The sequence below is a fragment of the Sminthopsis crassicaudata genome, chromosome 3, assembly GCF_048593235.1.
Source record: "Sminthopsis crassicaudata isolate SCR6 chromosome 3, ASM4859323v1, whole genome shotgun sequence".
Classification (NCBI taxonomy): domain Eukaryota; kingdom Metazoa; phylum Chordata; class Mammalia; order Dasyuromorphia; family Dasyuridae; genus Sminthopsis; species Sminthopsis crassicaudata.
Genome location: NC_133619.1, coordinates 336,675,607 through 336,702,352, shown reverse-complemented (window position 1 = coordinate 336,702,352; position 26,746 = coordinate 336,675,607). Strand labels below are relative to the sequence as shown.

The 26,746-nt window shown below is 35.9% G+C and overlaps 4 protein-coding genes across 5 annotated transcripts in view; 1 reads left to right on the top strand and 3 right to left on the bottom strand.

The window, feature by feature from the left end:
- Positions 1 to 7,765, bottom strand: part of PAK2 (p21 (RAC1) activated kinase 2) — a 116,870-nt gene extending 109,105 nt beyond the window's left edge. Inside the window, exon 1 of the mRNA XM_074301532.1 lies at positions 7,664 to 7,765. The gene's annotated coding sequence lies outside the window, so the exon portion shown is untranslated. The remainder of the gene's footprint in view (positions 1 to 7,663) is intronic.
- Positions 1 to 26,746, bottom strand: part of LOC141561646 (uncharacterized) — a 612,565-nt gene that overhangs the window by 158,644 nt on the left and 427,175 nt on the right. The window lies entirely within an intron of this gene.
- PIGX (phosphatidylinositol glycan anchor biosynthesis class X) lies at positions 4,235 to 21,242 on the bottom strand. The gene is made up of 6 exons (XM_074302102.1): positions 20,981 to 21,242; positions 19,029 to 19,092; positions 16,725 to 16,866; positions 8,330 to 8,543; positions 7,664 to 7,764; positions 4,235 to 4,702 (listed from the first exon to the last, which is right to left on the bottom strand). The coding sequence occupies exons 1-6, from the start codon at positions 21,240 to 21,242 to the stop codon at positions 4,559 to 4,561; spliced, it is 927 nt and encodes a 308-aa protein (XP_074158203.1). The 3' UTR covers positions 4,235 to 4,558.
- Positions 21,197 to 26,254, top strand: CEP19 (centrosomal protein 19). Of its 2 annotated transcripts, none has more exons than XM_074301536.1 (3): positions 21,197 to 21,543; positions 23,152 to 23,353; positions 24,627 to 26,254. In XM_074301536.1, exons 2-3 carry the CDS (start codon positions 23,224 to 23,226, stop codon positions 24,986 to 24,988), a joined length of 492 nt encoding a protein of 163 aa, XP_074157637.1. In that variant the 5' UTR covers positions 21,197 to 21,543; positions 23,152 to 23,223; the 3' UTR covers positions 24,989 to 26,254. The 2 variants fall into 2 exon arrangements, with proteins under 2 accessions (XP_074157637.1, XP_074157636.1); XM_074301535.1 differs by lacking the exon at positions 21,197 to 21,543 and adding an exon at positions 21,761 to 21,905.

Below are 26,746 nucleotides of genomic sequence, written 5' to 3'. Positions count from 1 at the left end.
ATGCAAGGATTTATATAATCAATACTGCACTGTATGACAGTACCAAAAAAAAGTTTTTGTGGTGGCTTAGTGGTATCCAACTCTTTGTGACTCCATTTGGCATTTCCTTGGCAAAGTTAGTAGAGCTGGTGTCAGATCAGATTTGAACTCAGGAAGAAGAGTCCTTCCAACTTCAAGCCTGGTATTCTATCTACTTTAAATGAGAGCTGTCCCACAAAAAGGAAGTAGAAAACCTTCCAAAACAAACTTCACCTACTTCAAAATTTGGATCCACCTTTCATCTGTTTTTTACCCACAAGTCAAGCATAATGATCACTTAGCAGTTCTTCTGCTACCAGTCCTCACCCCATTCCTTATTCTGCCTAGAGCATAAAATGAAAGTGGCAGAAGAATATATCAGCATGCAATGAACTGGCCCTGTGATATACTTGAATGCTTTTCAGAGACAGATCCAGAATGTATGGACAAAAGATGTGTGGCATTTGGTTTTGTAGAAGTAACATGGTATGGTAGAAAGAATGAACAGAAAGGGAAGACTCAATGATGAGCTGAAATTATGTTCTAGTCTTGCTTTTAATACTATCTACATATGTATGTCACCTGACACAAGTCACTTATTGTCTCCATCTCAATTTGCTCATATGTCCAATAAGAAAATGGAAACAGGTTTATCAAAAAGGTACCATCCAACTGGTAACATTTTTTAAATTATATAACTTGGAAATGAGATCCAAGCAAATCTCTTTTCATCTTGGTATTCTTTCTACATCTGGAAAATGAGGTATAATATAGCTAGACTATGTAATCTTTAAAAATCCCTTGAAGCTTAGTGAGTCCCTTGATTCTACCTGTAAAATTATCCTAGGAGAGACATCATATTTGCAGAAACCCACAAAATTGGCAGCTTTGTGGTTTTATAACTTTTAAACAGCTAAACCCATCCCTCTTATGCTAAATTCTTTTAAACAATCAAAGGTACCCATAAGAACACAAACAGATCAAAAAATTTAATCTGACCATAAAAATATTGCCTTTTCAATTGTCAAGACAAAGGCAGAAACTCCACTCTTTATCTTTGTACTGGACTGAAAAGAAAAAATGTTGATTAAGCACTTTTTATATGCCAGGTGCATAACATTGGAGAGACAAATACAAACAAGTAAGTCAGTCCTTGCCCTCAAGAAACTTACATTCTAATGAAGAGAAAATTATTAGATAGATAGATAATGTATGTATGTGTGTGTTTTTTTGTCCATATGCATCTATCTAAATATAAGCTAGAAATTGGGATAGCAGGGAGGATGTACCTGAAATAGTTAGGAAATGGTATTGTGGTGACCTGATTCTGAGCAAGATAAGGTTCTAGACCCACCTATAAAGCCTATGGTCATGAAAAAAGGAAAGCATAAAACAGAAAGATAAATCTTTGAAGGCATTTCACTTTAGAAAACTGTAGAAAGCCATATTTTAAGGTTGGTTTCTACAATACTACTAGCTGCTTCATTTTGGGAATAAACACTACTATATAACCTTCAAAATTATACTAGATTCTTCAAACAGTAAAATATTTTCTGAGCACAGACAATGTGCAAAGCACTCTAAAGTGTTATGAGCAAAACAAAGATGAGTAATAATGTTTATAAAGTACTTAAAAGTCTCAAACACACTTTATAAAGTGTGTACATTATTTCACCTAGACTTCACAACATCCTTGTGAGATTGTTTTTGCTGTTTACCCTTCATTCTAGGACAAATGACATTGGGAAAGTGATGTCTTGACTTGCACATTAAGTAAATTTAAGCAAGAGAGTTGTGCAAAGTCACCTGCCTCATTCCTCTAGTCACTGAAGTTCAGTGGCAAGACATAAGTCAAAATGACTGGCAATGGCCCAGGACACAGTGGGTGATCTTGACTTCTCCATCTTTACCAGACCTCAGTTTGTCTGAGGCAAAGTCCTTTTAATGACTAAATCATCCCTCAACTCAAGGTAGGTCTCATTAGATCAGGATGTCACAATTTAAATTCCTGTTTCAAGCTTTTTTATCTTCATTAAACATTTCTCAATTATTCTGAACAGTTATCAATAATAAAGGAATATTTAAGTCATGGTTTCTTTAAAATAATTTTTAGAATTGTTAACACTTTCAAAAAAGAAAACAAAACAAAACAAAAAAAAAAAACCTAATTAAGAAATTTTGTCCTGGAAAAGAAAAAAATTTTGAAAAGTAAAACTAAAGCATTAAGTTTCATCAGTACACATTAAAAATAGCAACCACTCTATGAAGTAACTATTCACCATAGCTATTACTAGCCCCATTTTACAAATGAGGAAACTGAGGCTCAGAGAATGTGACTCTTCTGAGGAAGCATTTGAACCCAGATCTAAGTCCCAGACCAGTATCCTATCCACTGTGTCATGCTATCTTCACCATAATGAGGTAAAAAATACACTCTGCTAAACTGTGCTGATTGACATGCCCTCACAGTGGTACTTCCTACACAAAACAATTAGACACTAAGACACTACTCAAGTGAGATAAGATGTGGAATACATTTTCACTAAAGACTCCCTGGGCTATAGCTCTATCAAATTGCCCTATGATGATATGCCCTTAGCACTACTGAAGATCTTAATATATTTATTACTGAAATCTATAAACTACTGGAGGCAGCTTCTATTCCAGGTAGAAGAAACAAAATGAGATCAAGGAAAAGACACTGAGAAAGAAGAGAATAGGACAAGTACATTCAACTGATATAAAATGTGTTAACCCATGTAAAATTTTTCTTACCAAAAATTTAGGAAATTACTAGTGAAAAATACACATGTGTATATAGAGAACAAATGCAATATTTATATATGTATGGTTTATTCATATATGGTATGGTATATACATATATGGTATAAACCACACCCATATATCACATGTATTTATTCTACAAAAAACATAGTTAAAATATATCCTGATTGAAAAATTTGGGAAAACTTACATGATCTGATACAAAGTAAAGTGAGCAGGACCAAAACACTGCAGAATGTTGGAGTAATATTGTATGATGATCAAGACAATGATCCAAAACAACTCCAAAGAACTCATAATAAAAAATGTTATCCACCCTCAGAAAACTGATGAATTTAATGCAAATTGAAGCATAGGGCTTTTTTAAATGTATTTTTCTTAGAGATTTTGCGTCTTCTTTTACAACATGGCCAATATGGAAACATGTTTTGCTTGACTTCACATATTTTTCATCTTCTAAAGGAGTGGATGAAGGGCAAAAGGGAGAGAATTTGCAACTCAAAATTTTGAAAAATGAATGTTAAAGAAAATTTACAAGTAATTGGAAACTAACATAATAAATAAAAATGTATCTTAAAAAATTAATAATCCTGATTTAATGGCTAGCAGCACATTTATTTCACAATTTTAGTAAGAATTCCACCTACTGGTATTGTTGCTTGCTCTTTTTTAAATGAAATACATCAGTAACTAGGGTTCAATTTTTTAAAAATCAATCTGTAAATAATCTTAAGAGATACATAAGACTTCATAGAAAGCAATGATTTTATAAAAAGAGCTTCTTTAAGAATCATATTTGCATTAAAGCTTATTAAATAGCTTCACTATTTTTCTTTCTTCACCAGTAACAGATATATATATATATAAGTATATATATATATATATATATATATATATATATGAGTGTGTGTATGTGTGTATATATACATATACACACATATGTATATAAATTTAGAAGCAGTATAATAAAATACAGAAACAGAAAGCCATTGAACTTTTGCTATTAGTAGTAATAATCTCTTGTGCTAATTTTGCTTCTCCCTAAACTTCTAGATGTTTTTAATGGTTTTTTCCCAAAAAATTAATCCTCAATCCAATGTCTGATTAGAAATATTATAGTTCTTCAGCTGTTATGCTTTCTCTGACTTTTAAAATATTTGTTAGTTATTAATGACAAAAATTTAAGAAATTCGTCTCTCTGCACACAGAACTTATTTTTCCATTCCAATTCAATTAACATATATTACACTAAGAGCAAAGAACAGTGATTGGCCATGAGGAAGATACATAAATAAATAAGACATGATTCTTTACCTTCCAAGGGTTTTACTATCTTGTAGTTGACCTTATTCTTGGAAAAATAATTTAACTTTTTAACAGAATTAAATTGTTTATATTGGCATTTGCTATATGAGGAATTACCAAGCACAAATTCAGTGTCAAAATTCTGTATTAAGTAAAAATTAAGTGAAATCATTTACAAAATACCATTCCATATTTTATTACATTGGTTTCACCTGGGACAACTAGATGGTATAATGGATAGAGCATTGGCCTTGGGGTCATGTGGACCTGAGTTCAAATAAGACCTCAGATTCTTAACACTTATCTAGTTGTGTAACCCTGGACAGTCACTTAATTTGCCTTGCAAAAAAAAAAAAAAAAGAAAAGAAAATTGATTTCACCAAAACTAAAATACCTTACTGTCAATTAAAAGGAATGCCATAATTCTAGAGTACCACAAATCATTACATTTTCACAGGGAGAAATGACCATGTTTGAATACTGCTCTAAGGATAAAAATAGAACATAAGACTGTAACAAGCAGCGTCATGGCACATACAAGAAGACAATGTTCTCTTAGGCCCACTGGAACCTGTAATGTCACATTCTGATTTACCTATGAAGAAAGAGAATTGACAAGTTAAATTTAAGATTAGAGGGCAACTCTAAACGCTCATTCAAAGGAGAGTTTACAATTACTTTAATCACTCAGTTTGGGGGGAGGAAGGTTATCAGTTTGTTTTCTGCTGAGTCTGTTTCAGCCAATAATTATCACACTATATTTTTAAAGCACTCTTTGATGAAGGCTCTTGAAAAGAGCTTATTCTATAATGCAATGTTTTATTTCCTGTTGCTGAAGTCACATTTATGGAGGCTTTCTTTGACCTTTAAATCTAAGTTTGACTATAACAAATGCCAACAAGATCCCAATACAGTTACCATATTTACCTTAAGTAATATTAATATATTTATAAAATTCAATTTGTCACAGTGGTTTTATATGGTGTATAAATAACATAGCTCTAAAAAGATGTTTATTCTTAACAAGAATCACATTAGGAAATCTGTTAAATGGCTAATATAGAAATGTTTTGCATGACTGCATATGTATAATCTATGTCAAACTGCCTTATCAAGATAATATTTAATTTTTAAATTAATATTTACTCAGTTTTACTTCTCAAAGAGAGGTAGAGAAGGTAGAAAGAATATAGTTTAAAAAAAATTTTAATGTCAAAAAGATTCATTTATATGCAATTGAGAAAAATAAAATAAAAGTAAAAAGAATAAAAGTAGCAAGTAAACTACAAAATCTCTCACCATTTTTCTATTCTACTGCTTTCTTGTCCAAACATCTTGAAAAATCTATTACTCAAGAACTGTCACAACTGAATTATTACAGCAAGAGCAAAAGAGCTATGGTGGTGTCTTTTGCAACTAAACTGATTTTCTAAGTTCAACTGTACCTAACTTCCCATTGTCAATTTAGTGACTAAAGTCTTAGGGGAATGAACAAACTTTAAAAAATCTGACAGGTAAATAAGAGTTTGCTTTCTTTTAAAATTAACCAAATACTTGGTTTCTAAATTTATGCCACCATAAAAGCCTACACAAATTTGGTATTCACATAACCCATAACAATTAGATTTATCACCTGTATGACCTTGGAGGAGAGACAAACTCTCTAGATCAAATTCCTCATTAATGTAAAATTTATTGGACTAAATTATATTTAAGGTCTCTTCTATTCTAAATCTATTGATTTATATTTTCTCAATATTTAATATCTTTTAAACATTCATAGGTCATCACTACCTTAGTCAAGCCATTTATCTTCATTATTACTTGAAAAAAAAGACATTATTCAAAGTAAAGAAATATGCAATAAAAGATCAATTACAAATTCCATCTAGGGCATTAAGGAAGGAGGCAGAGCCAAGATGACAGGAAAAAAGGCAGGAAATTGCCTGAGCTCTCCCCATACCCCCTCAAAATAACTTTAAATCAATTAATTCTAGATCAACAGAACCCATAAAGGGCCTGGATAAAACAATTTTCTAGCCCAAGATAACTTAGAATGAAAGGTTTGCCTCACTTGGGTAAAAGAGGAGTACAGCCCAGCACAGCTGGTGTCTGGGCAAGCCAGTGGGAAGTCCAGCATAGATCAGCAACCAAGTCTCCTCTATCTTACCTCAACAAAGCAGCAAGGCAGCAGGTCAGCAGTGAGGCCTTTAGTCCTGCAACATCAGATTAGTTGTCAGGCCTAGCAGGTCCAGACGACCCAGCACAGCTGGTAAGACTATGCCTAGTGACCAGCCCATCATGGGAGCTGCCAACCCAGGGGCCACAGTGGGTCAAGTCAGTTACTGGTCTCTTATTCCCTAGTACAAGAAGCATAGGACAATACCAACTGAGTCCCAAGAGCAGAGCTCAATTTTAAGTCACAAAATAGACTGAAAATGAGTTTAAAAAAAAAATACCCTGCCAATAGAAAACTACTATGGCAACATGGAAGATCAAAACACAAACTTCTGAGAGCACAACAATGTCAAAACACCTACATGTGAATAAACCTCTAAGAGGTTTTAATCAGTCTCAGGAGAAATATGAATCAGTCTCAGGCCCAAAAAGTTCTCCTGGAAGAGTTCAAAAATGATTGTAAAATTGAAATGAGACAAAAGAAAAATTGGGAAAAGAAATGAGTTATGCAAAAAAAATGAAAAAATTATCAACAGCTTGGAAAAAGAAAACAACATTGAAAAAGTATAAAAACTCACTTAAGAGAACAAGTTCTTAAAAAGTATAAGCTGTTAAGCACTGATTTTACCTTGTTTTAAAATGGTGAAATTACTTTTCAGAATTTTCTGCTACCAAACTTACTCTATCACTAAACTATTATTAATTTCTCACTTCCTAATGAACTTACAATTCAAATGTAACTTCCCAGCAATATTGTAGCATTAGAAAAATTTAGTCAATACTATAGGTCAAATATGAGTTCTGAGAAATATTAACATGCTAACCAGACACCAAAATGAAAATAACTTTCTAGCTCTGACAACAAAATAGTTTCATATATATTGAGTCAAGAAGGCACATCTGTCTGAGTACAAATCTGGCCTCATACCTCACTGGCTGTATGAACCTGGGCAAGTCACTTTACCCTGGCTGCCTCAATTTCCTCTTCTCTCAAATGAGCTGGAGAAAGAAAGGGTGAACCACTCCATTATCTTGGGCAAGAAAACCCCAAAAGGGGTCATGAAGAATCAGACATGACTGAACAACAGCAACAAAGAGCTAGACAAAGACATCAAATTTTAAAACTTCAAAGAAGGAACTAAGGAAACAGAAAATGGAAGAAAAATCAACAGTGAGGAACTGTACAGAAGTTATCCTGAAGAAAGAAAGAAGAATTTGGACAGAACTGAAAAGAGTTAGTTGAAACAATGACAAACCTAAAGGTGGGCTTCTGTTTTGGAGACAAAACAAATCACCTCCTCTGGACCATGCCCTAAAGCTTTAATTTACAACTGTGACAGAAGCATCATAGCAATTTTTTTTTTTAAATCAAGCTTACTGATTTATATTTCACTTTGCTCCACTGACAGATGTGCTTATTCCTCACAGAACAAGGAGCTTCCATGTCAGACTGTTTCCATAAGTTCAGAGAAGGAAAATCTAGGGAAAGAAGGAATAACAAGACATGAGAGAGTCTTTACTTAGGCTAAGAAAAAGAAAAATTTTAAATGTTTTATCTGAGGACACCAATATTCAAACTTCTCTTAAACACTAGCAAAAGTCTTTTTGACCAGCTGCTTCAAAATTTCCAACATAGTTAGCACTTAGCAGTGTTGTTGGTAGTTGACTTATTCTACATTCAATTAACTCACATTATAGAAAGGCAGCTTCAAAATTAAAAGGAATTCTCAAACTCAATTAAAAAAAAAAAGAAAAGGAAAAAATCTATGGTATCATTCACCTTTCTGAGAACTCTCTATGAGAGGAGGTAGCATAAAGCCAACCTTGAGGTTATGAGAAAATGAATACAAGTTCTGCCTCAGACAAACCTTTCTGTGTTTCCTTGGGCAGTTATCTGAGGCTATAAGGAACAAAAAAAGTGCGACTACACTGGTAGAGCGAATTTCCTCACCAGGGAAAAGTGGTTCCCTATATGAAACAGATCAAAGGTCCATGAGATACTTGTTCACCTTACTTGAGGGACATTTTAAAAAATAACATTTACCATTATAGCAACTGACAAATAATTCTGGGTTCTTCACCACCACAAAAGTTTTTTCTTCTTTCTCCCCAGGCTGTTGATACCGGCAGTGAACAGGCAAAATCGTTCTAAAGCACTCAGAGCACTGGGAATCTGACTTGGCATAAACAAAGACATCAAGTTCTTCAGACAAATAGTCAGGAGCTTCTAAATCAACAGTATCTTGAATTATCATTGCCTGTAAAGAGAAAAAACAATTATCTAGAAGAAAGAAAAAAAAAAAATCCCAAAAACCTGCTACTCACAGAGGCAGAAAAATCAAATTGACTGGCATATTTTCCCTATTCAACATAACTTTCCACCCCTTCCCTATACATAAAAATTTGAAAGAAAACAAAAACAAAAACAAGTTTTTCCTCACAAATACATTCTCTCCAGTTTAGCCAACCCCTTAATATAGGGGCCCTTAACTCTGTGTGTCTAGGTGTGTATGTGTGTGATGGCCCTCTCTATTTCAGAAATTCTTATTTCAATAATAAGTTGGTGAAAATAAAGATGTAATTCCCCCCCTCATTCAAATTCACTGAGACCCGGAAATCTACAATGGAAAAGGTATGAATTATAATGAATTATATTTAATTAAGGCCAGCTAGTTAAAAGAAAAGGGCTCTTATGTTCAAGCCTTTGTGGAGACTGTTACAAGAAAATCACTGCAATCCAAGGAAGTTCTTAGGTAAAAGGATTGCCAGAGTTCATCCTTATAGGAGCACAACCTTTGACATAATCTCTCCTTGCTTCCTAATTTTGATAATAAAATATTTTCCCAAAAGTATTAAATTTTTCAGTTATTACCAAATATATATGTTAACTACTACTATTCAAAAAAAAACACACAAAAAAACCCACCACCACCACCAAAAAACAAAAGGATATGTGGAAGCTAAAGTGATTAAGTCATTCTAATAGCTTCCTGTTCTTCACAGAAACAAATAAGGGACTCACAAAGAAGCCAAAGTGCCAGTCAGATTGGTCAGGAAATCAACCCCAAGTTTGTAAGGTTAGTTCTGTTTCTCACATAATAGACAGACATAAAGTCTGGATACTTTAAAAATTAATATGAAAAAGGAGACAAGGCAAATGGTAGGTATCATAAAGATAGTAGATTTTAGCCATTAATACTGGATTTAGATAAAACTAGATCCTTTCTCACAGGTAGAGGAAACATAACTGATAAAAAATTACTTACAAGAGAAAACAAAAAATAGAAGATTTCATTAGAGATGTGTCAATTCTTTACTGCCTAAAGGAAAAGAGATTGCCAAATACTTTCTGGAGATGGTATCTAAATTAGATTTTAAAGAATGATTAATCCATCCCACCTTTTTTAAGAGGTGAGAGATCCCTGAGTGTAGAATACTACATATATTTTCAAACTTTTTTTGATGTATTAATTGGCTTTACTGATTTTTTTTTTCTCAGTTTGATCTTGATCTCAGTTTCCTTAGTTCTTTTTCTGTATGCACATAGCATTTTCTATCCTAAATCTATTGAGATTGCTTTGGATCACTGAACTACTGAAAAGAATCAAGTTTTTCATAGTTGATTATTATATAATCTTGTTGTTATTGTATACAATGTATTCCTGGTTCTTCCTGTTTCACTCATCATCAATTCATGTAAATCTTCCAGGGCTTTCTAAAATCAGCTTATTCATCATTTTTTATAGAATAATAATATTCCACTATCTTTATATACCACTTGTTTAGCCATTCTTTTACTGACAGGCATCTACTCATTTTCCAGTTCTTTGCTACCACAAAAAAAGCTACAAATATTTTTGCACATGTGGGTCTTTTTCTCTCCTTTAAGATTTCCTGGGGATACAGACTCAGTAATGGCATTGTTGTGTCAAAGGGTATGCACAGCTTTATAGCCCTTTGGGCATAGCTCCAGATTGCTTTCCAGAATGGTTGTATCATTTCATAATTCCACCAACAATGCATTAGTGTCCTGTTTTCCCACATTCCCTCTAACATTTATCATTAACTTTTCCTGTCATCTTAGCCAATCTGAAAGGTGTAAGATAGTATCTCAGAATTGTTTTAATTCCTTTTATCATTTCTTTAATCAATAGTGACTTGGAGTACATTCTCATGGTAGGTGGCTTTAATTTCATCATTTGAATATTATCTGTTCATATTTTTTGATCATTTGTCAATTGGGGAATGATTTGTATCTTATAAATTTGACAGTTTTTTATGTAGTTTATATAGTTTAGAAATGAGACCTTTATCAAAAACACTGGCTATAAAAAATTTTTCCCCAGCTTTGTACTTTTCTTTAATTTTGTTTCTGCAAAAACGTTTATTGTATTAAAATTAATGCTAAGCAATGGTGAGGAGCCAGAGGAGATAAACATAGGGGAATAACTCCTTCATCGAACCAAGGCAATATAGAATTTAGACCTGGAAAAAGAGATCATCATCAAACTCTGTCATTTTTAAGATGAAGAAACTGGGACCTAAGAGTTTGAGCTTAGGTACTTCATCTTTTGTAAAGTCTTCCAAGATCCCCAGCTGAAAGTATCAGAAGACAAAAAGAAGTCCCACCTAAATGAGTTGATAGTTCACAAGACTCAACAACAAAGTTGGCAGTCAGATTCCACAGATAATAAGGACCATCATTTTATAGGAGTAGTTAGTCATCTTATTTTTCAGTGCTTGTCAGATGACCATAAAGATAATAGCTGCTGATAAACCAACATCTGTTGGAGAGCTAGGTAAATATAGAAATCTTACAATGCATCTGACAAAAGCCTCTAAATGGCACTGAAATACCTAAAATTATGTTGTCAAATATGGTTTGGAGTTAAGACATGAAAGAGGTCAAAGACTTAGAGAATACTGAGAAACCCATCTACCTATCATAAATTATTTAGAGAATCAGAAGAGGCATTACATGGCCAAATAATATCACTAAAAGAACTTAACTGACTTTTATTTTAAAAGCCAGTGGTTGGTTTCTGACATAGAAGTCATTTCAGAATGGATTATCAGTGGGCAGACCATCAAGTACTTGCAACAAAAGTCAAAATCCGCACCAAATTGGAATAAAGAATAAAGTTCAGATGAAAACATTCTCAACAAAGAGTATACTACTGACCTACTGGTGAAAAAAAATGGGAAAGAGATAAAGATAAAGGCACTATTATTATAATTTATTATCTACATTTAACCAACATTAAACAGAGAGACTCAAAGAGCACAGAAATTACCTTTGCCTGCAGATAACTGCAAAGTGTTCTTAAATCGCAAATGACATTGAATTGTATCAAACCTGGAAATATTAGGAATCTCTTAAATGAAGACTAGTCCACAACCATTTAAAAGAGACTATAGTAAAAATTTCCAAAGGAGAATGTAAATAGGTGAAAAATGCCTATTCACACTTTGAAATGAAATTGGATAGTCAATCAAGCAGTTCATATATTTTGGTTGACTCTGCTGAGGAACAATGATCTGAACTTAGAATTAATTACAGACCTCTGTATTTGGGGAATTATATCTGCTTTCATTGATATCAAGCTGATTCCTGACACAAACACCTATTTTTAAATAACAACATTCTCCAGACAATATGCTACATTTATAAATCATAGAATATCACAATCTCTGAAGAATTAAACTTATAAATGACCCAAGGCATAATACTGAGACACACAGTGCTGATATTGAAGTGTGACAGAACTATTAGTTATGTCCACCCCTCCTCTCTACTTGTGCAAAGCAGCCCAGGACCTGATTGGTCTTCCCACAGCTAGCTTCCTGGTACCACACAGAATCTGGGCCCCTTCACCTTGGTGGATCTCTAAAGACCATTTAAATCACCAAATCCTTCACCATTCACTATATCCCTTCTCTGATGACCACTTATATTACTATATGCATATTCTTATTGTGTTAGGATAAACCAGATCTTCTTTTGTTAATTGTTTAATGACTTTCAAGTGCCTCATTTTATTCCAACATCAAATCTGAAATAGAGTGACAGTATTAGAGCTACTTCTAACAGTAGACCATAGCATATTACCAAGGATGGCTTATGTATGATAGATATTTCATGAAGACAGTTACCCAGAAAAGGAAGTGGGCATATAACCTAGGGTAGGTAAGCAAACTGAAAGAAAAGAAGGGATTTCAATGTGTAGAAGTGGGAAGAGGGGCAGAGAACTGTGTTGATTGTTCCATGTAAGGTGAACAACATGACCAATGACAATGAGATGGAAGAGGGTAGAAAAAGTGAAGGGAGGTGAACTCTGAAACTATCCCCCTTGACTTTTAGGGGGAAGCAATGGGAGTGAACTCTGAAACTATGTCCCTTTGATCTGTAAAAGAAGGGAGATTCAGAGTCTCAGACTCCAAAAAGTCTGGGAAAGCATATGTTCCCAGACAAGTTAAATGACTTCATTCAATTTGAGATCTTGGTCAAATCACCCTCCCTTGATCTTTTGGAGGTAGCCCAATCTTCTTCAGGAAATTCCAGGCTCTGGGAAAAAGCCTTCAAAATTATTTTATTTAGTTGGAGATCTGGGCCTGTTGAGTGGCTTGAAACTCCAAGATAAATATATAGGCCTGGAGGCATTGATTCTTTTCAACTGGAACCAAGCCTCAAACTGCCAATAAAAAGACAATGTTGAATTCCAAATCTCTGCAGAAGTCTGATGTTAGATTATGCTTTGCCAAGGGACCTCTCTTATTGGCACAACTGCCTACCAGGACTCTTGCCTGATGTGAAGACATTCTCTTCTCAGTGATAACCTTTGCTATTTCTCACAGGACTTCTTGCCAATGAGGAGTCTGTCTTCCTAGCAAAGCTGCTTCTCAGGACCAATAAAAATCCCTTTTGTCATTCAGATTTTTCGGGTTCATGAATTATTTCACATTGGCCCTGCGTTTCCAACTACAGGGGATTCTCACATCAATTCTCTACCACTAGACCTGCATTAAAAGAAAATGGAGATTATTTGAACAATTTCAACAGAATATGGAAAATGAATGGAGAATATTATGAGATAGGGCTAGATACATAGGCTGAAATCAGGTTGTAAAGCAGAATCAAGAGCAAATATTTCATTCAACAGGCAAAGGAGAATAATTAAGAATTTTAGAATAGAGAAACAACATTATAGGCATTAGAAAAGTTAATCAAAATTAGTTTTGAGGATAGATTGGAGAAGGTTAGACAATCAATGAAGAGACTATTAAAGATATAAGTGCCTAAATAAACATGGTTGCAATGGGAGTAAAGAGGAGGGGCCAAATATAAGAGATATTTAGAAGGGAAAAGCCATAGCACTTAGCAATTGATGATATGTGAGAGGGAAGAATGAAATATGACTCTAAGGTTATGAACCTAAGAAACTGGAAAACCACTGGTTTCACTAACGTATATGTAAATATATATATATATATATATATATATATATATATATATATATATATATATATATATATATATATATATATATATATATATGTATGTATGTATGTATGTATATACACACACACACACACACATACACACACACTCTCTAAGGGTAAGGGAATAGCAATGAACTGAAAACTGAGGGGGCACCCACTAACTGTGGAATGAAGAAATTATGGTAAATGACATGTCATATACATACATGAGTGTAAATATATTTACATATGTATACATATATGTGTGTTATATCCCAGCTTCTAAAACTGTGATTCACAATCCCTTATGTAATCTCATAACTAAATGTAGGCTCATGAAATTATGATTTATTATAATAATGTTTGATTTGTATGTCTTTTTTGTATACCTATATACCCAGGGTTACGTAAAAATTTCTCTGGCAAAAAGAGGTCATGAGTGGAAGAAGTTTAAGAAGTCTTGTTTATATACACAAATGAGTATGTATGGGTGTATACATGTATATAGACGTATAGACATATAGATGTGTGTGTGTGTGTGTGTGTGTGTGTGTGTGTGTGTGTGTGTGTGTGTAAAATAAGAGATCTAGCCTAAGAGCAATTCATAAAGCCCAGAGCTCTTGGTTAACTACAAGTTTAGCAGTAAAGTAGCTGCTAAAAGGAAAAACAAAAACTCAAACCCTGAAATCCCTGTTTACAAAACAAAGTGTTAAAATCACAAAGTGTTATTTTTATATTTATATAACGAGAAAGAGAATAGACTACATCACATTTGGAAAATCCCAGATTATTCAAAGATCACAGTCTATTTCCAGAAACTATCTTTAACAACATCTTTTTAACAACAATATTCTTCTAATAGAGCAAAGATAGAATATCACAATCCCTAAAGAATCAAATTCGTATTTGAATCAAAAAGCAAGGAATAAATCCAAAACTCTCTCACCAGATTATTCTCAATCCACAATTTTTCTGTCCAGTTATTCAACTAGCTAAGAATTCACATTAAGTGAATAACATCCAGGGTATATTTTTTCATTTTGCCCACAAAGATATCATCAGATTCTGTCAAATGCCTTGCTGAAATCCTAAACCCCAAAAATCTAGAAGAGAAAGCCAGAAAGCCTTACATGAAGCCAGCCAGTTTGGAAAAATTTAAATTCCAAAAAAGCACCTCAGTTGGAATTATATTCAGGGATTCATACTTGAGAGCTCTCCACTGGACCTGAAGCAATGTTTACAGGCTTTAGTTTGTTTTCCTTTTTGCTATTAGTTGGAAACATAGTATAATGAATAGTGATAGGGCCTAAGATTGAATCTTAGCTCCACTACTTTCTGAATTTATGACTTATTTTGATTCTGGTAAATAAATTTCCTCACCTGCAAAATGATCTCAAAGGTCCCTTCCAATTCTCAACGTGGGATACTATAATCCCATGTTTACATTAGGATTAATAAGCTCATAACTCTATCAAAAACAGGAAAAGAGCTTAGTTTGGCATGACTTGTTCCTAATGAACCCATCTTAGCTTCTTTCTTTCATCAAAGTGTTCAAAAACTAAAGAGAGCTACTCCATACTCCATATCTACTCCTAATTCTTTTAGACAGGGATTTACTCCATGAGGCTAATAGGCCCCACTCAGCAAAACAAATGCATACCTCTCCCCATAACTGAACTCCCTTCCATCTCATCAGTTGGGCACCCAATCCTACTTTTCTGTCCCATAGAAGAGGATCATAGCCAGCTAAGTAGACGAAAAGAGTTCCCAATAAATACAGATAACTACATATTAATAAGTTGAAGTTTCCCAACTCCATCATTTGCAGATTCATTCTATAAAGAAGTAAATTAATTTATGGAGACAGTATACAAAGTTGTGAATCATGTTTATGAGATTAGAGAAATTCTGAGATATCTGTCAATTAACAGTGAGCTTCTGTATATGGAGTGATATAAGAAATTCTATAAAAACAAAAAATTAGCAGCTTTTATTTCAGGAAACTTATAACTAAACCGCTAAAAAGTAGGGTCAACCACAATCAACACATGGATTTGTTTTACTTGACTATGCTCATTTGTGAGGATTTGGGGGGAAATGTGAGCAAAAATCCAGGCTAGATGGGGATATATTTTACCATACCATAAACTCTTATAGGAGAAATAGGTCTATTCTCAAAGAAAATATGCTATTAATGGCTTTTTAAAGTAATAGGAAGAGATACTTTGTAAGGAAAAAGGATAAGGAAGTAGTAATGATCAAAGTCATATAAGTCTCTTTTCCTCCCAGCCCTGTTCCTGTTTCTCTAGATTTCAAATCCCTTCATTATAGCTGCTTATTTGAAGCTTCCCTCAGTTACCAGGCCTCCTCACTCTAGGGTAGCTACTTCCCTGGCTTTTTACTCTAAACATGACCCTTCTACAAGGGCCACCATTGGTGAATAGCTCCAGGAGCCTGTATTTCATATTCATATTTCATATTAGGTCAGGTCAGCTTTTATTACCCTCCAAGCCCTGTCCCAGCTTTCAACATACTCTAAAATAGACACCCATCCTTTTTTCCCCTACCCCCTTCTTTCCAAGTCCCTTTTGTGTGTTTGCTTCAGCTATTAGAATATAAGCTCACAAGGACAGGAATTTTTTTTCTTTTTGCTTGTATTTGTATCAATACCTGGCATATAATAAACACTTAATCAATGCTTGCTTCCTTCCTTCTTCCTTAACTACTCTAAGCCTTGGTTTCCTCATTTTTATTTAAGTTTTATTTAAACTCATGTACAATGTTGTTCTGGGACAAATGCCACACATTCTGATCTTAATCTCGAAATATTTTCAAAATAATTAAAACATTCCCTGGTTGACAATGTTACTTTTCTCTAAAAGTCACAGCTTCTCCTATTTAAAATATTCAAAGAATAAATGACCTAATAATCACAACCAAACTTTACTTATTAACTATACCTCTGTCACGTTGTGTTCTTGTAATGAAGCCAATTCATATGGGTCCACATATAATCCCGAAGGGAGGTGATATTTAATCAAAACATTGCAGGTCTGTGAATTTTCAACATTTGTGCCAAGTTTCACTCTTGTTAGCAAGTCTCTAAAAGAAAAACAAATTTAAAATAAATAATCTTCATTCAGTTTCCATTATGCCACATGTCATCAAGATTAAGTTTTCTAATTTTAGAAAATAATTATATTAATTAATTCTTTTGATAAAGGCTTTTCACTTAATGGTCAAATTATCACAATCATGCTGTTGCTCTTTCAAAAGCTCACTTTGTTTTTCATTCATCTGAGTTCCCCCCAACTCAACTCCAATATTTTTTAGTTATAATACATCTTATGCCCTTCCTCCTAATCTCAAATGTCTAACTTCCCATTCTCACATGGCCTATCCAAGATAATTTCTCCTTTCCTGTTTTTTATATGCTACATAAACTATTTCATAATAATTCTTCCAATAGCTAGCATTTATATAGTATTTTAAGGTTTACAAAATGCCTTACAATATTATCTCATTTGATCCTTACTACTCCAGGAGACAGATACTAGAATTATCCCCATTTTACATGTGAGAAAACTGAGGTGGGTAGAAGTGACTTGCCCAGGGTCACAAAACTAGTCAATATCTGAGGCTAGATTTGAACTCAGTTCTTCTTAACTCCAGGCCCAGTGCTCTATACACATATAATGGATTCTGACAGCCTTATACAACATCTTCTCCCCTCTAGGAAACTAAGATGAAATCATTGAATCAGAGATGGGGGAGATGTTTGTCCTTTGATTTTAATGTTTTATTAAATTTTTTTTGCCTCCAAGATGGTTGTTTCCTAATAGAATACTCCTTTGTGATACTGGTTTACAGTCAGGCAAAATAAATTAACACAAATTACTCTGTCCAACAAAGTATGACACATTTTTCCTACACTGTGCATCAAGGGGATTTCTTTGAAAATTCTGACTGTACTGCCCTGTAAATTCTGAAAATCCTAACTGTACTGTTAAAAAAAAAAAATCAATCGATAGCAATCATTATGTTGCCCATATGCCTGACACTGTTCTAAGTTCCAGGGACACAAAAAGAGACAAAAGACAAACCTGCCCTCAAAGAGTCCCCAACAAATATAATATGTACAAATAAGTCATACACCAGGAGATCATTATATACTTCAACAACAATACCATATGATGATCAATTCTGATGGATGTGGCCATTTTCAACAATGAGATGAACCAAATCAGTTCCAATAGAGCAGTAAGAACTGAACCAGCTACACAGTGAAAGAACTCTGGGAGATGATTATGAACCACTACATAGAATTTCCAATCCCTCTACTTTCGTCTGCCTGCATTTTTGATTTCCTTCACAGGCTAATTGTACACTATTTCAAAGTCTGATTCTTTTTGTACAGCAAAACAACTGTCTGGACATGTATACATATATTGTATTTAACTTATACTTTAACATATTTAACATGTATTGGTCAACCTGCCATGGGGGGGAGGGGAGGAAAGAGGGGAAAAATTAGAACAAAAGGTTTGGCAATTGTCAATGTTGTGAAATTACCCATGCATATACCTGGTAAATAAAAACTATTAAATAAAAATAAAAAATAAAAAGCTTTAATAAATATTAAAAAAATAAGTCATACAGCATAAATTGTTATTATTCAGTTGTTTTTAATTCATGCCTAACTCTTCATGAACCCATTTGATGTTTTCTTGGCAAAGAGACTGGAATAGTTTGCCATTTCCTTTTCAAAGCCGTTTTAGATGAGGACACTGAGGAAAAAGGGAAAATGGCTTGCCCAGGGTTTGAGGATAAATTTGAACTCAGAAAGACAAGTCTTCCTTTTTCCTCGACTAGTACTCTTATCTACTGTGCTACCTAGCTGCCTTTATATAAGATAAATAGAACATAATTAACAGAGGGACAGCACCAGAATTAAGAGGCATAAAAAAAAAGGTATTAGATAGTCACACATAAAGTCTGGTTATGGCCTAAGTCAAACTATCACACAAATTACTGAAAGAATGATATGAGCTGAAATATTATTTTTTTCCTCAATTAAGTGTTTCCATATCTATTCTCAAACATATTACAAGGAAATCAGTGAATAATAAACACCAATAGACCAACTGCATTCCAGATAGATGTCTGGTGACCAGATCAGATGATCACCTAAATATCTTAGCAATTTATTTCATCCCCAAGTTACACAAAATAACATTGTGAAATAACTTATTAAGAAAACTTACCTGTGAAAGCCATCTTTCCCAATTTCTTGAATCAGGATAATCTCTGAACAACTGATATTTTTGCCTAAAAACAATAGAAAGAAATAATTCGTGAAACTTACAAAGTAGATTCCCTATATATATTTAAGTAATGATATCTGAAAAACAATTATTTTTAAGGAAGTTGCAACAAATTTTCTACTGACTTTCCTGGAAAATCTGACCTACTTGAATTTCTTTAAAATTTTTTTTTTTAAATTGGGACAATTTCATATGTACTTAAAATGTATGAGAATCTATTTAATTCCAGGAACCTAAGACAATCAAATGAATGGATGATGAAAGATCCAGATACAGTAACTTTCTGTGAGAACACACATTATCTCTGTTTCAGTCTCCATAATCTAGAAAATGGAAGTCATCTATATGTTCTCCTGGAAAGATAGGAGGGAATTAAAAAAGAATTTAAATTATTTAAATATGAACTACAAATATGGAAACCAAAGAGTAACAAAGAATCTAGTAAGCTCCTCGGCCCAATATTCTTCATGTTGCTATTCAATCATACAGGATCTCATTTGGGATTTTCTTGGCAGAAAAATTAGGATGATTAGCCATTTTCTTCTCCAGCTCATTTTACAAATGAGGAACTAAGGTAAACAAGGTTGAGTAACTTGACCAGGGGTCACACAGCTAGTAAGTATGTGAGATCATATTTGAACTCAGATTTTTCTGATTCCAGGATCTTCATCTATCTGCTATGACACCCCAATATTATGTATACAAGTAAATTTACAAAATAAAGGACAAAGTGACACGACAAAAATTCTTTAAAGCTGTAGAAATGACAAATTTTGTAAATATTAAATATCTAACTACCCTTAACTTCTTTTTATCATAAATCTAGATTTTTACTATGTTGTATTTGCTTAAAACAAAAGTAGTTTAAAAAGTAAAATTAAAACAGTGCTTTGTTTAAGGCCATTACATTTTACAAAAGTGCACACTAGAATATTGCAGTAAATTCCATGGCACTAAGACCTAACTTCCAGTACTACACAGATTTCTACAGGAATAATGATTTCAAGACTCTGGGAGAAAATCAGATGTCACTGACGACGAAAATATTGAAGTCCAATTACTTAACCCTGGAATCTAAATTGCCAGATTTCCTCACTAACACGTTCGAATTAGAAGTTTGTTTCTGCTTCTTGCAAACATTTCAAATCCCTGGTTTTCTGGCCATGCACACGTTATCAATATTATTCATAGCATTTAAAAAAAAAAACCTCAAGCCACTACATGTGGCCTGCATAAAACGAAGGCGAAAGTTATTACTTTCTGGAGAATGCTGGGCCTCCCTGCACACCGGACCAAGTGGTTCTTAAAGATCAGCCTGGAGACGCTCCACATCCAGTCCCACCGCCTTAGTCCTTGGACGGGATGCTTTTTGACAGTGTCATGTCCTAGACTTGAAAAATTAGCTCCAGTTCTGAGAATAAAGTGTAGATTATGTATTCTAAGAAGAAAAAAGGAATCGGTACTAAGTGGAGATTCGCGTTTTCTTTTGTGTTCTGCTATTTGCATGGAAATGTTTTTTGCTTTGTTTTGTTCGGGGTATTTAAATTCAGATGTTTAAAAGGGAAGAGAGCGCATCAATTCCAGCGCCGACGGAGGAATTACGTTCTTCCCTCCCGGCAAGGAGGACCCTGGGATTGAAGTCAGCTCAGGGTGAGAGATCCTAAACCGCCCGGCCAGAAGCCGTGTCGCTAATGGCTAGTTACGGCCTTTCCCGACTCTCCCAGCAGAGCCGGACTCCGCCCACGGTCAGCTCATTCCCGCTCAGCGTGCTGGGGGCTCCGACTTTTAAGTCTCCCTCCTCATCCCACCTTTCGGCTCTACTCGAACTCCTCTGCGTATCCCTGATTCTAGACCTATTCACCTTGCCTGGCCTCCCTCTGCCTCCCCTTTACCCGAGCCATTGGCTGTGGCGCGGCTGAGAAGCACGGCCGCCCCCCACACCAGGAGCCAGATCCCCGCCCGAGGAGCCAGGACGCCGGTACGCGGGACACCCGCGCAATCAGACTGGAAAAGGGAAAAGTGGGAGCATGCGCAGAGCGACACCCTCGCTGTTCCCTTCCCCCACTTCTGCTCCCCGCTCTTTTCCTTGCGCGAGCTTCCTAGGAGAGACGCGAGCCCGGCAGTGGCGGTGACCCAAGGAAAGCGCATGCGCATTTCCCGCGAACACTTCCCATCTCCCTACCTCCACTGTACCCCGCCCCGAACCGTGACATTTGGACTAATGCAGCAAACTTCTTTTCCTGTCCCCCTTCCATCACCCATTCCTCTTTGCCAACCCTCCCTGGGCCTTGTTTCCTCCATGTAAAAAGGTTAGGCCAGATGACCTTTAAGGACCCTCAAGTCCAGGTTCTTGCCGCCCCGCCCCCCATCCCGAGAGGAGCGACTGAGGTGTGGCGGAACAGTGCTGAACTTGTGGGCAGGAAGGAGAGGGCAGTGGCCTGTTTCCCGTAAAATGGTAGGTAATGATGCTTACATTATTTCACGGGGCTGCTGTGAGGAAGTAAGCCTGAATAACTTCCAGAGCATTATAAACAAGTGTTCTGGATCCAACAGTACTCCAGTTTCTCCTCCCCTCCTTCCCGGTCTCTTCTGTGCCCCGCCCTTTCTCCTCCTCCCCTCTGAGCTCCTCCTCTCCCTTTCCCCTTTAAGCCCCGCCCCGCCCCTCCCTCCTTGGACTCGCCTCCTCAGTGAGCCGGGGCGGGGCCATAGGTGACGTAGCCCGGCCGCTGTTCCCGTGGTGATGGCTCTGCGGCCTGGAGCCGTAGCCGGACCGGGCCAGTTGCTGTAACCTCTTTCACCTCCTCCTGGAAGACCCAGGTAGCTCCCGGCCAGGACCCTACCCCCAGCCCCTTCAGTACCCGTGCTAACGGGAGGCTGAGCCCGACTTGGCCGCTCTCCGTGCCCGCTCTACCTCTCCCTCTCCAGGCACGGGCCTTCCTCGTGGAGTTGGGCGGGCTGGGGCTCCTGGAAAGGGCTGGACCCGCAGCCCGGGGCACACATGGGGAGGGTCTTCCCGGCCCTCCCGGACATGCGGGCCTCCGCCATGGGACGCAGCTGGACAGTTGGGGCCGGCCCTCTAGAGCTAGTCCTTGACGGACAGAGGGGACTGGCCATCCTGGCTTTCCTACTAGATAGGTGGGGATGACCATCCTAGCATACCTAAGCGGTGGCCGACATTTATCTCAGCCCCGTGCGACTGGACACAGAGGAGCCTCTGACCCAGCGCGCCTGGACAGCTAACATTGTATTTGGGGTTAACAAACATCCCTATGAGGCTATGTTAGCTTCGTTTTACAGAACAGGGTTTATGGCTTGTCTGTGATCACACGTAAGACTTGAATTCCCCTTAAAAGCACACTGCCTCTCTCGATATTTGCTGAATGAATCACTGTAACTGCGCCTCTGTGAGGTGAGAGAAGTCCTTGAGTTGATCTAGGAATTCAAATCCAATTTAGGGCTGATAGATAATGCGCCAAGAATTCTCTAACAAACCTATACCTGTGCTTGAGCTAACATGTGCCCCCAAAATTTTCTGGACTGGACCAGGAAGTCATTTTCTTCAATATCATACAGCCCTAGAACTGACCTACTGAATGGGAGGTGTAGAAAAATGAGGAATATCAAACCCTTCAATAGAAAATGCTATTGTAGAGCACTAATGAACTTAACCAGCTACACCCAGCGAAAGGACTCTGGGAGATGACTATGAACCACTATGTAGAATTTCCAATCCCTCTAATTTTGTCCTCCTGCATTTTGGATTTCCTTCACAGGCTAATTGTACACTAGTTCAAAGTCCGATTCTTTTTGTACAGAAAAACAACTGTTTGGACATGTATACATATATTGTATTTAATTTATACTTTAGCATATTTAACATGTATTGGTCAACCTGCCATGGCGGGGAGAGGGAAAAAATTAGAACAAAAGGGTTTGGCATTTGTCAATGTTGTAAAATTATCCATGCATATAGCTGGTAAATAAAAACTATTAAAATATAAAAAAAAAAATTTATACTACCAAAAAAAAATGCTATTGAAATTTTCTCCTTTTCCTTTGTCAGGGAGTCATTATGCAACTAAATAGAATGCTTCCATCAGATTTCTTCTGATTTGTCCAGCAGCTGTGAATTAGAATGATGTACACTGCCAAGAAATGTGGAATTAGATTCCAACCTCCAGCCATTATCTTGATCTATCAAGGGGAGGCCCAGGACAAATTTCGCCAGCGTATCATGCCAATCCGGAACTTTTCCAAGTTTTCAGGTACAGGTGTTCTATCTTACCTATCTTAACTCGCTTCTGCTGTAATAGTCTCTTGTGAGCTGAAAGGGATCACACGGTCCTCTAGTTCAAAAGACACCTATATCATGAATCTCTTTTGCGAGGTTCCCTGCTAGTGATCATCCAACTTCCTCACAGGAAGATTAGATATGATGAAACTGAGTCATTTAGAAGGCTGGGACTAAGTACTCATTTTAGCTGGTATTAGTTCAAAGCATAGGGAAAAATTACCCCCTAAAAATTTATATGATGACTGTATTTTTCTTCCCAAGTGCTTAGCATAATGCTTAGACACAGTAAGTGCTTAATAAATGTTTGCTGTTCATCAGCCTGCCTCTCTCTAAGTAGAAAAAATTGGAAGTGAAATAAGACAGATAAGGGTTGCTATCCTGTAGACCCCAGCTTAAGCTGTGGTTCACAACCCCATATATAGGATCGTAAATGTGGGGGTTTCAGAATTATGGTTTATTATCAGTACATGTCTGATCTGCACACCTATTTGTATATCTACGTACATGGGGTCACATAAAAATTTCTCAGGCAAAAAGGGGTTGTGAGTAGAAAAAGTTTTTAAAACCCTGTTGTCGACCACAGCTACCTACCGTACTTGTGAGTAGGAACAGTCCTGCGGATGCATTCAGTGATTTCTATATGGAAAGAATGAGCACATCATTCATGTCTTTTCCTTAGAGATGATTGGTACCTGAAATGTGCCAGTCCCGAGCACCACTACCATTGTGGGTCATGTTTAAAGGATATGAGAAGAAGCAGGTATGGCTTCTTAGGGCCAATTCTATGTTAAATGAATACAGAAGAGATTCCAGGTCCAGGCAGAGCCCAATGTTCCTTTTTAGGTTGTTGTTCATGTTAGATAGGTTATGGATCCTGCATCCTTCCATTTTGGGAGATATAATGAATATGAAGATATTTTATTGACAAAGTTGTGTTCTTCAAGTTAAAATGCATTGAGATTCCCAAAGGAGTCAATAGACCCCAAACATGGATATGGGCACAATGGCACCCATGAAATACTCATGAGTGTGTATGTATTGTTATCGTTCATGCTTTGTTTTTGAAGAGGACCAATGACATCATGGATAATGTTTTGATTTGCTCATTAATTGGTTTGAAGTGATTCAGAGAATATATGTGAATGCTGCACTGATACCTCTTAGCTAGGGCCATCATAAGTTGTTAAGATTTTTTTTTCTTTTCTCCATAACTGACAATGTACATAACTTTTCCATTTTTCCAGATTGTAGTAGAGCTGCTGAACAGCTAAAGTATAATCCAAGACACAAACTCTACCTTGAGGGAGTGTCTCTGCAGCAGTTGGAGAAATTATTCACTTTTTTAAAAGGTTTTCTAAGGGGGCAAACCTTGGACCAAACTATGGAACAAATTCAACAGGAAACAACCATTGATCCTGAAGAAGATCTGAACAAACTAGATGATAAAGAACTTGCAAAAAGGAAGAGCATCATGGATGAACTCTTTAAAAAGAATCAGAAAAAGAAGGATGACCCAGATTTTGTCTATGACATTGAAATAGAATTCCCACAGGATGAGCAGCTACAATCTTGTAGTTGGGATGCAGAATCAGATGATGAATTCTAATACTAAAAAAAAATTAAAATTTATTGGTAGACCAAGAAATCGGTATCAATACAGACAACATTGTTTAGATGTTGCAGAATTTTAAAAGGACACTAAATGTACATATTGGGCCAAAATAGAATTGACTGTGTTACTTTTCAATCAACAAATATTTATTGAGCACCTACTATGTGCATTGGTATTTCTTAATCATTTAACCTGGTATGGAGTTTGCCATTGGTATATCCATGGAGCACTCTACAGGTACAAATAAATGTTCTCTGATGATGAACAGGAGGCCTTGGCCTGCCAGGAAAAGACTAATATAGATAGATATTACCCTATCCTGAATTCTTAATGCAATACAAAATAGGCAGAATCTATCTGATAAATGAATGAACAGAACAGCTCAATTCATAAGTTTGAAAGATGTAGAAAAGATTTATATATAATAGTTTATCTTTATGTAGGAAATTACTCTCCTTTTTCCAAAATAATACTTAGAGAAGAAATTTTTTTACATATCAGCTCCAAGTACCTCATTAAAGAAAATGATAGTAGCAGTAATTCATTAAATAGAAAAATAATTGTCACAATCTTTATTTGTTCATTCCTACTGGAATTTTATCAATGACTTCATGAACAAGAATTTTTCTTTTATGAGGTTGAAACTTAGTCCTTATACTTAGACTGGGTCCTCAAATAATTGGCAGATTTAGGTAGGGAAATAAAACTAAAAACTATGAAATAAAAAATCATTTGAGTACTAACTGAGAAATTGATTCCCCAGCAGTATTGGGCGTATAGGTCTTTGAGAACATAACCAGTCCAGATCTCTTAACGTATCTAAGTAGCTAGAGGAGAAAGCTCACAAGTTTACCCTCTGTTATTCCTCTTTAAAAAATTCTTTGCACCCAGACTGACCCACACTTTAGGTTGTTTCTCACCAGGCTAAACACCATTCTTTCTATCTTTCTATAACGGGAAGAACATAGGGTCCAAAGTAAGAGGAGCTGCAAAGAGGGGGAACTCACAGCTCCAGTGCTCCAGGAAGGAAGGAAACAAGCACTTAATAAGTTTCAATAAAATGTTTCTTAAAATTCATTGAAGAAAAAAGGAGGTACGTACATGAATAGAACACTTTTGTTAATTACTATTTTGTTAAATATCTATCTTTTAGATATTGTATGAAACAAGTTTCTTATACCAAAAAACAAACTTGTACAGAGAAAGCAAAAACATAAAATTTGAAAATGGTAAATGGCAAGTAAATAAACTGATTAAGAATATTTTATGTATTGTGTATAGAATGTTCGGTACAATGTACTATGCCAGGTGCTAGAGAAGATAGAGAGATCAGATAACATGTTATCCCTTTCTATTTGAAGACTTTATGGAATAGTTAGGAAATGCCACAAGCCAAATTTAACAGATCATATTTAGCCCTAAGGAATCATCAGATAAATAATAATGAAATACTACTTTACAAATGGTTGGGCTGTCCTTATTTTCCCCCATGTCAAAAGTCTCCCTCAGAATCACTCTAAAGTTGTACAGCTAACTCTTCACACCTATTCCAAAGCTAATCTTTATCCCTGACTTTTTTTTATACCTGTATCTTGATTATGCTCAAATGAATCTGAACTCGCAGTGACAAAGGAATGCCTTCCAACAATACAAATCTCCATCTGTCCCTCTCTGCCCATTGTGTATGAGGTGTCCATGTTTTCCCAAAAGTTCACCAGAAGTGGTCCAACCAGTGTGCTAGAACCAATCCTT

What these genes read in the sequence shown, in the direction of transcription:
- CEP19 (XM_074301536.1), top strand. Translation starts at nt 23,224, where the DNA reads ATGATGTACACTGCCAAGAAATGTGGAATTAGATTCCAACCTCCAGCC. An exon ending in GAACTTTTCCAAGTTTTCAG is followed by an intron (nt 23,354 to 24,626) that starts GTACAGGTGTTC and finishes CCATTTTTCCAG; the next exon opens with ATTGTAGTAGAGCTGCTGAA.
- PIGX (XM_074302102.1), bottom strand. Translation starts at nt 21,242, where the DNA reads ATGCGCATGCGCTTTCCTTGGGTCACCGCCACTGCCGGGCTCGCGTCT. An exon ending in CGCCACAGCCAATGGCTCGG is followed by an intron (nt 19,093 to 20,980) that starts GTAAAGGGGAGG and finishes TATTGTTTTTAG; the next exon opens with GCAAAAATATCAGTTGTTCA. An exon ending in ATTTGTCAGTTGCTATAATG is followed by an intron (nt 7,765 to 8,329) that starts GTAAATGTTATT and finishes TTCTTTCCCTAG; the next exon opens with ATTTTCCTTCTCTGAACTTA.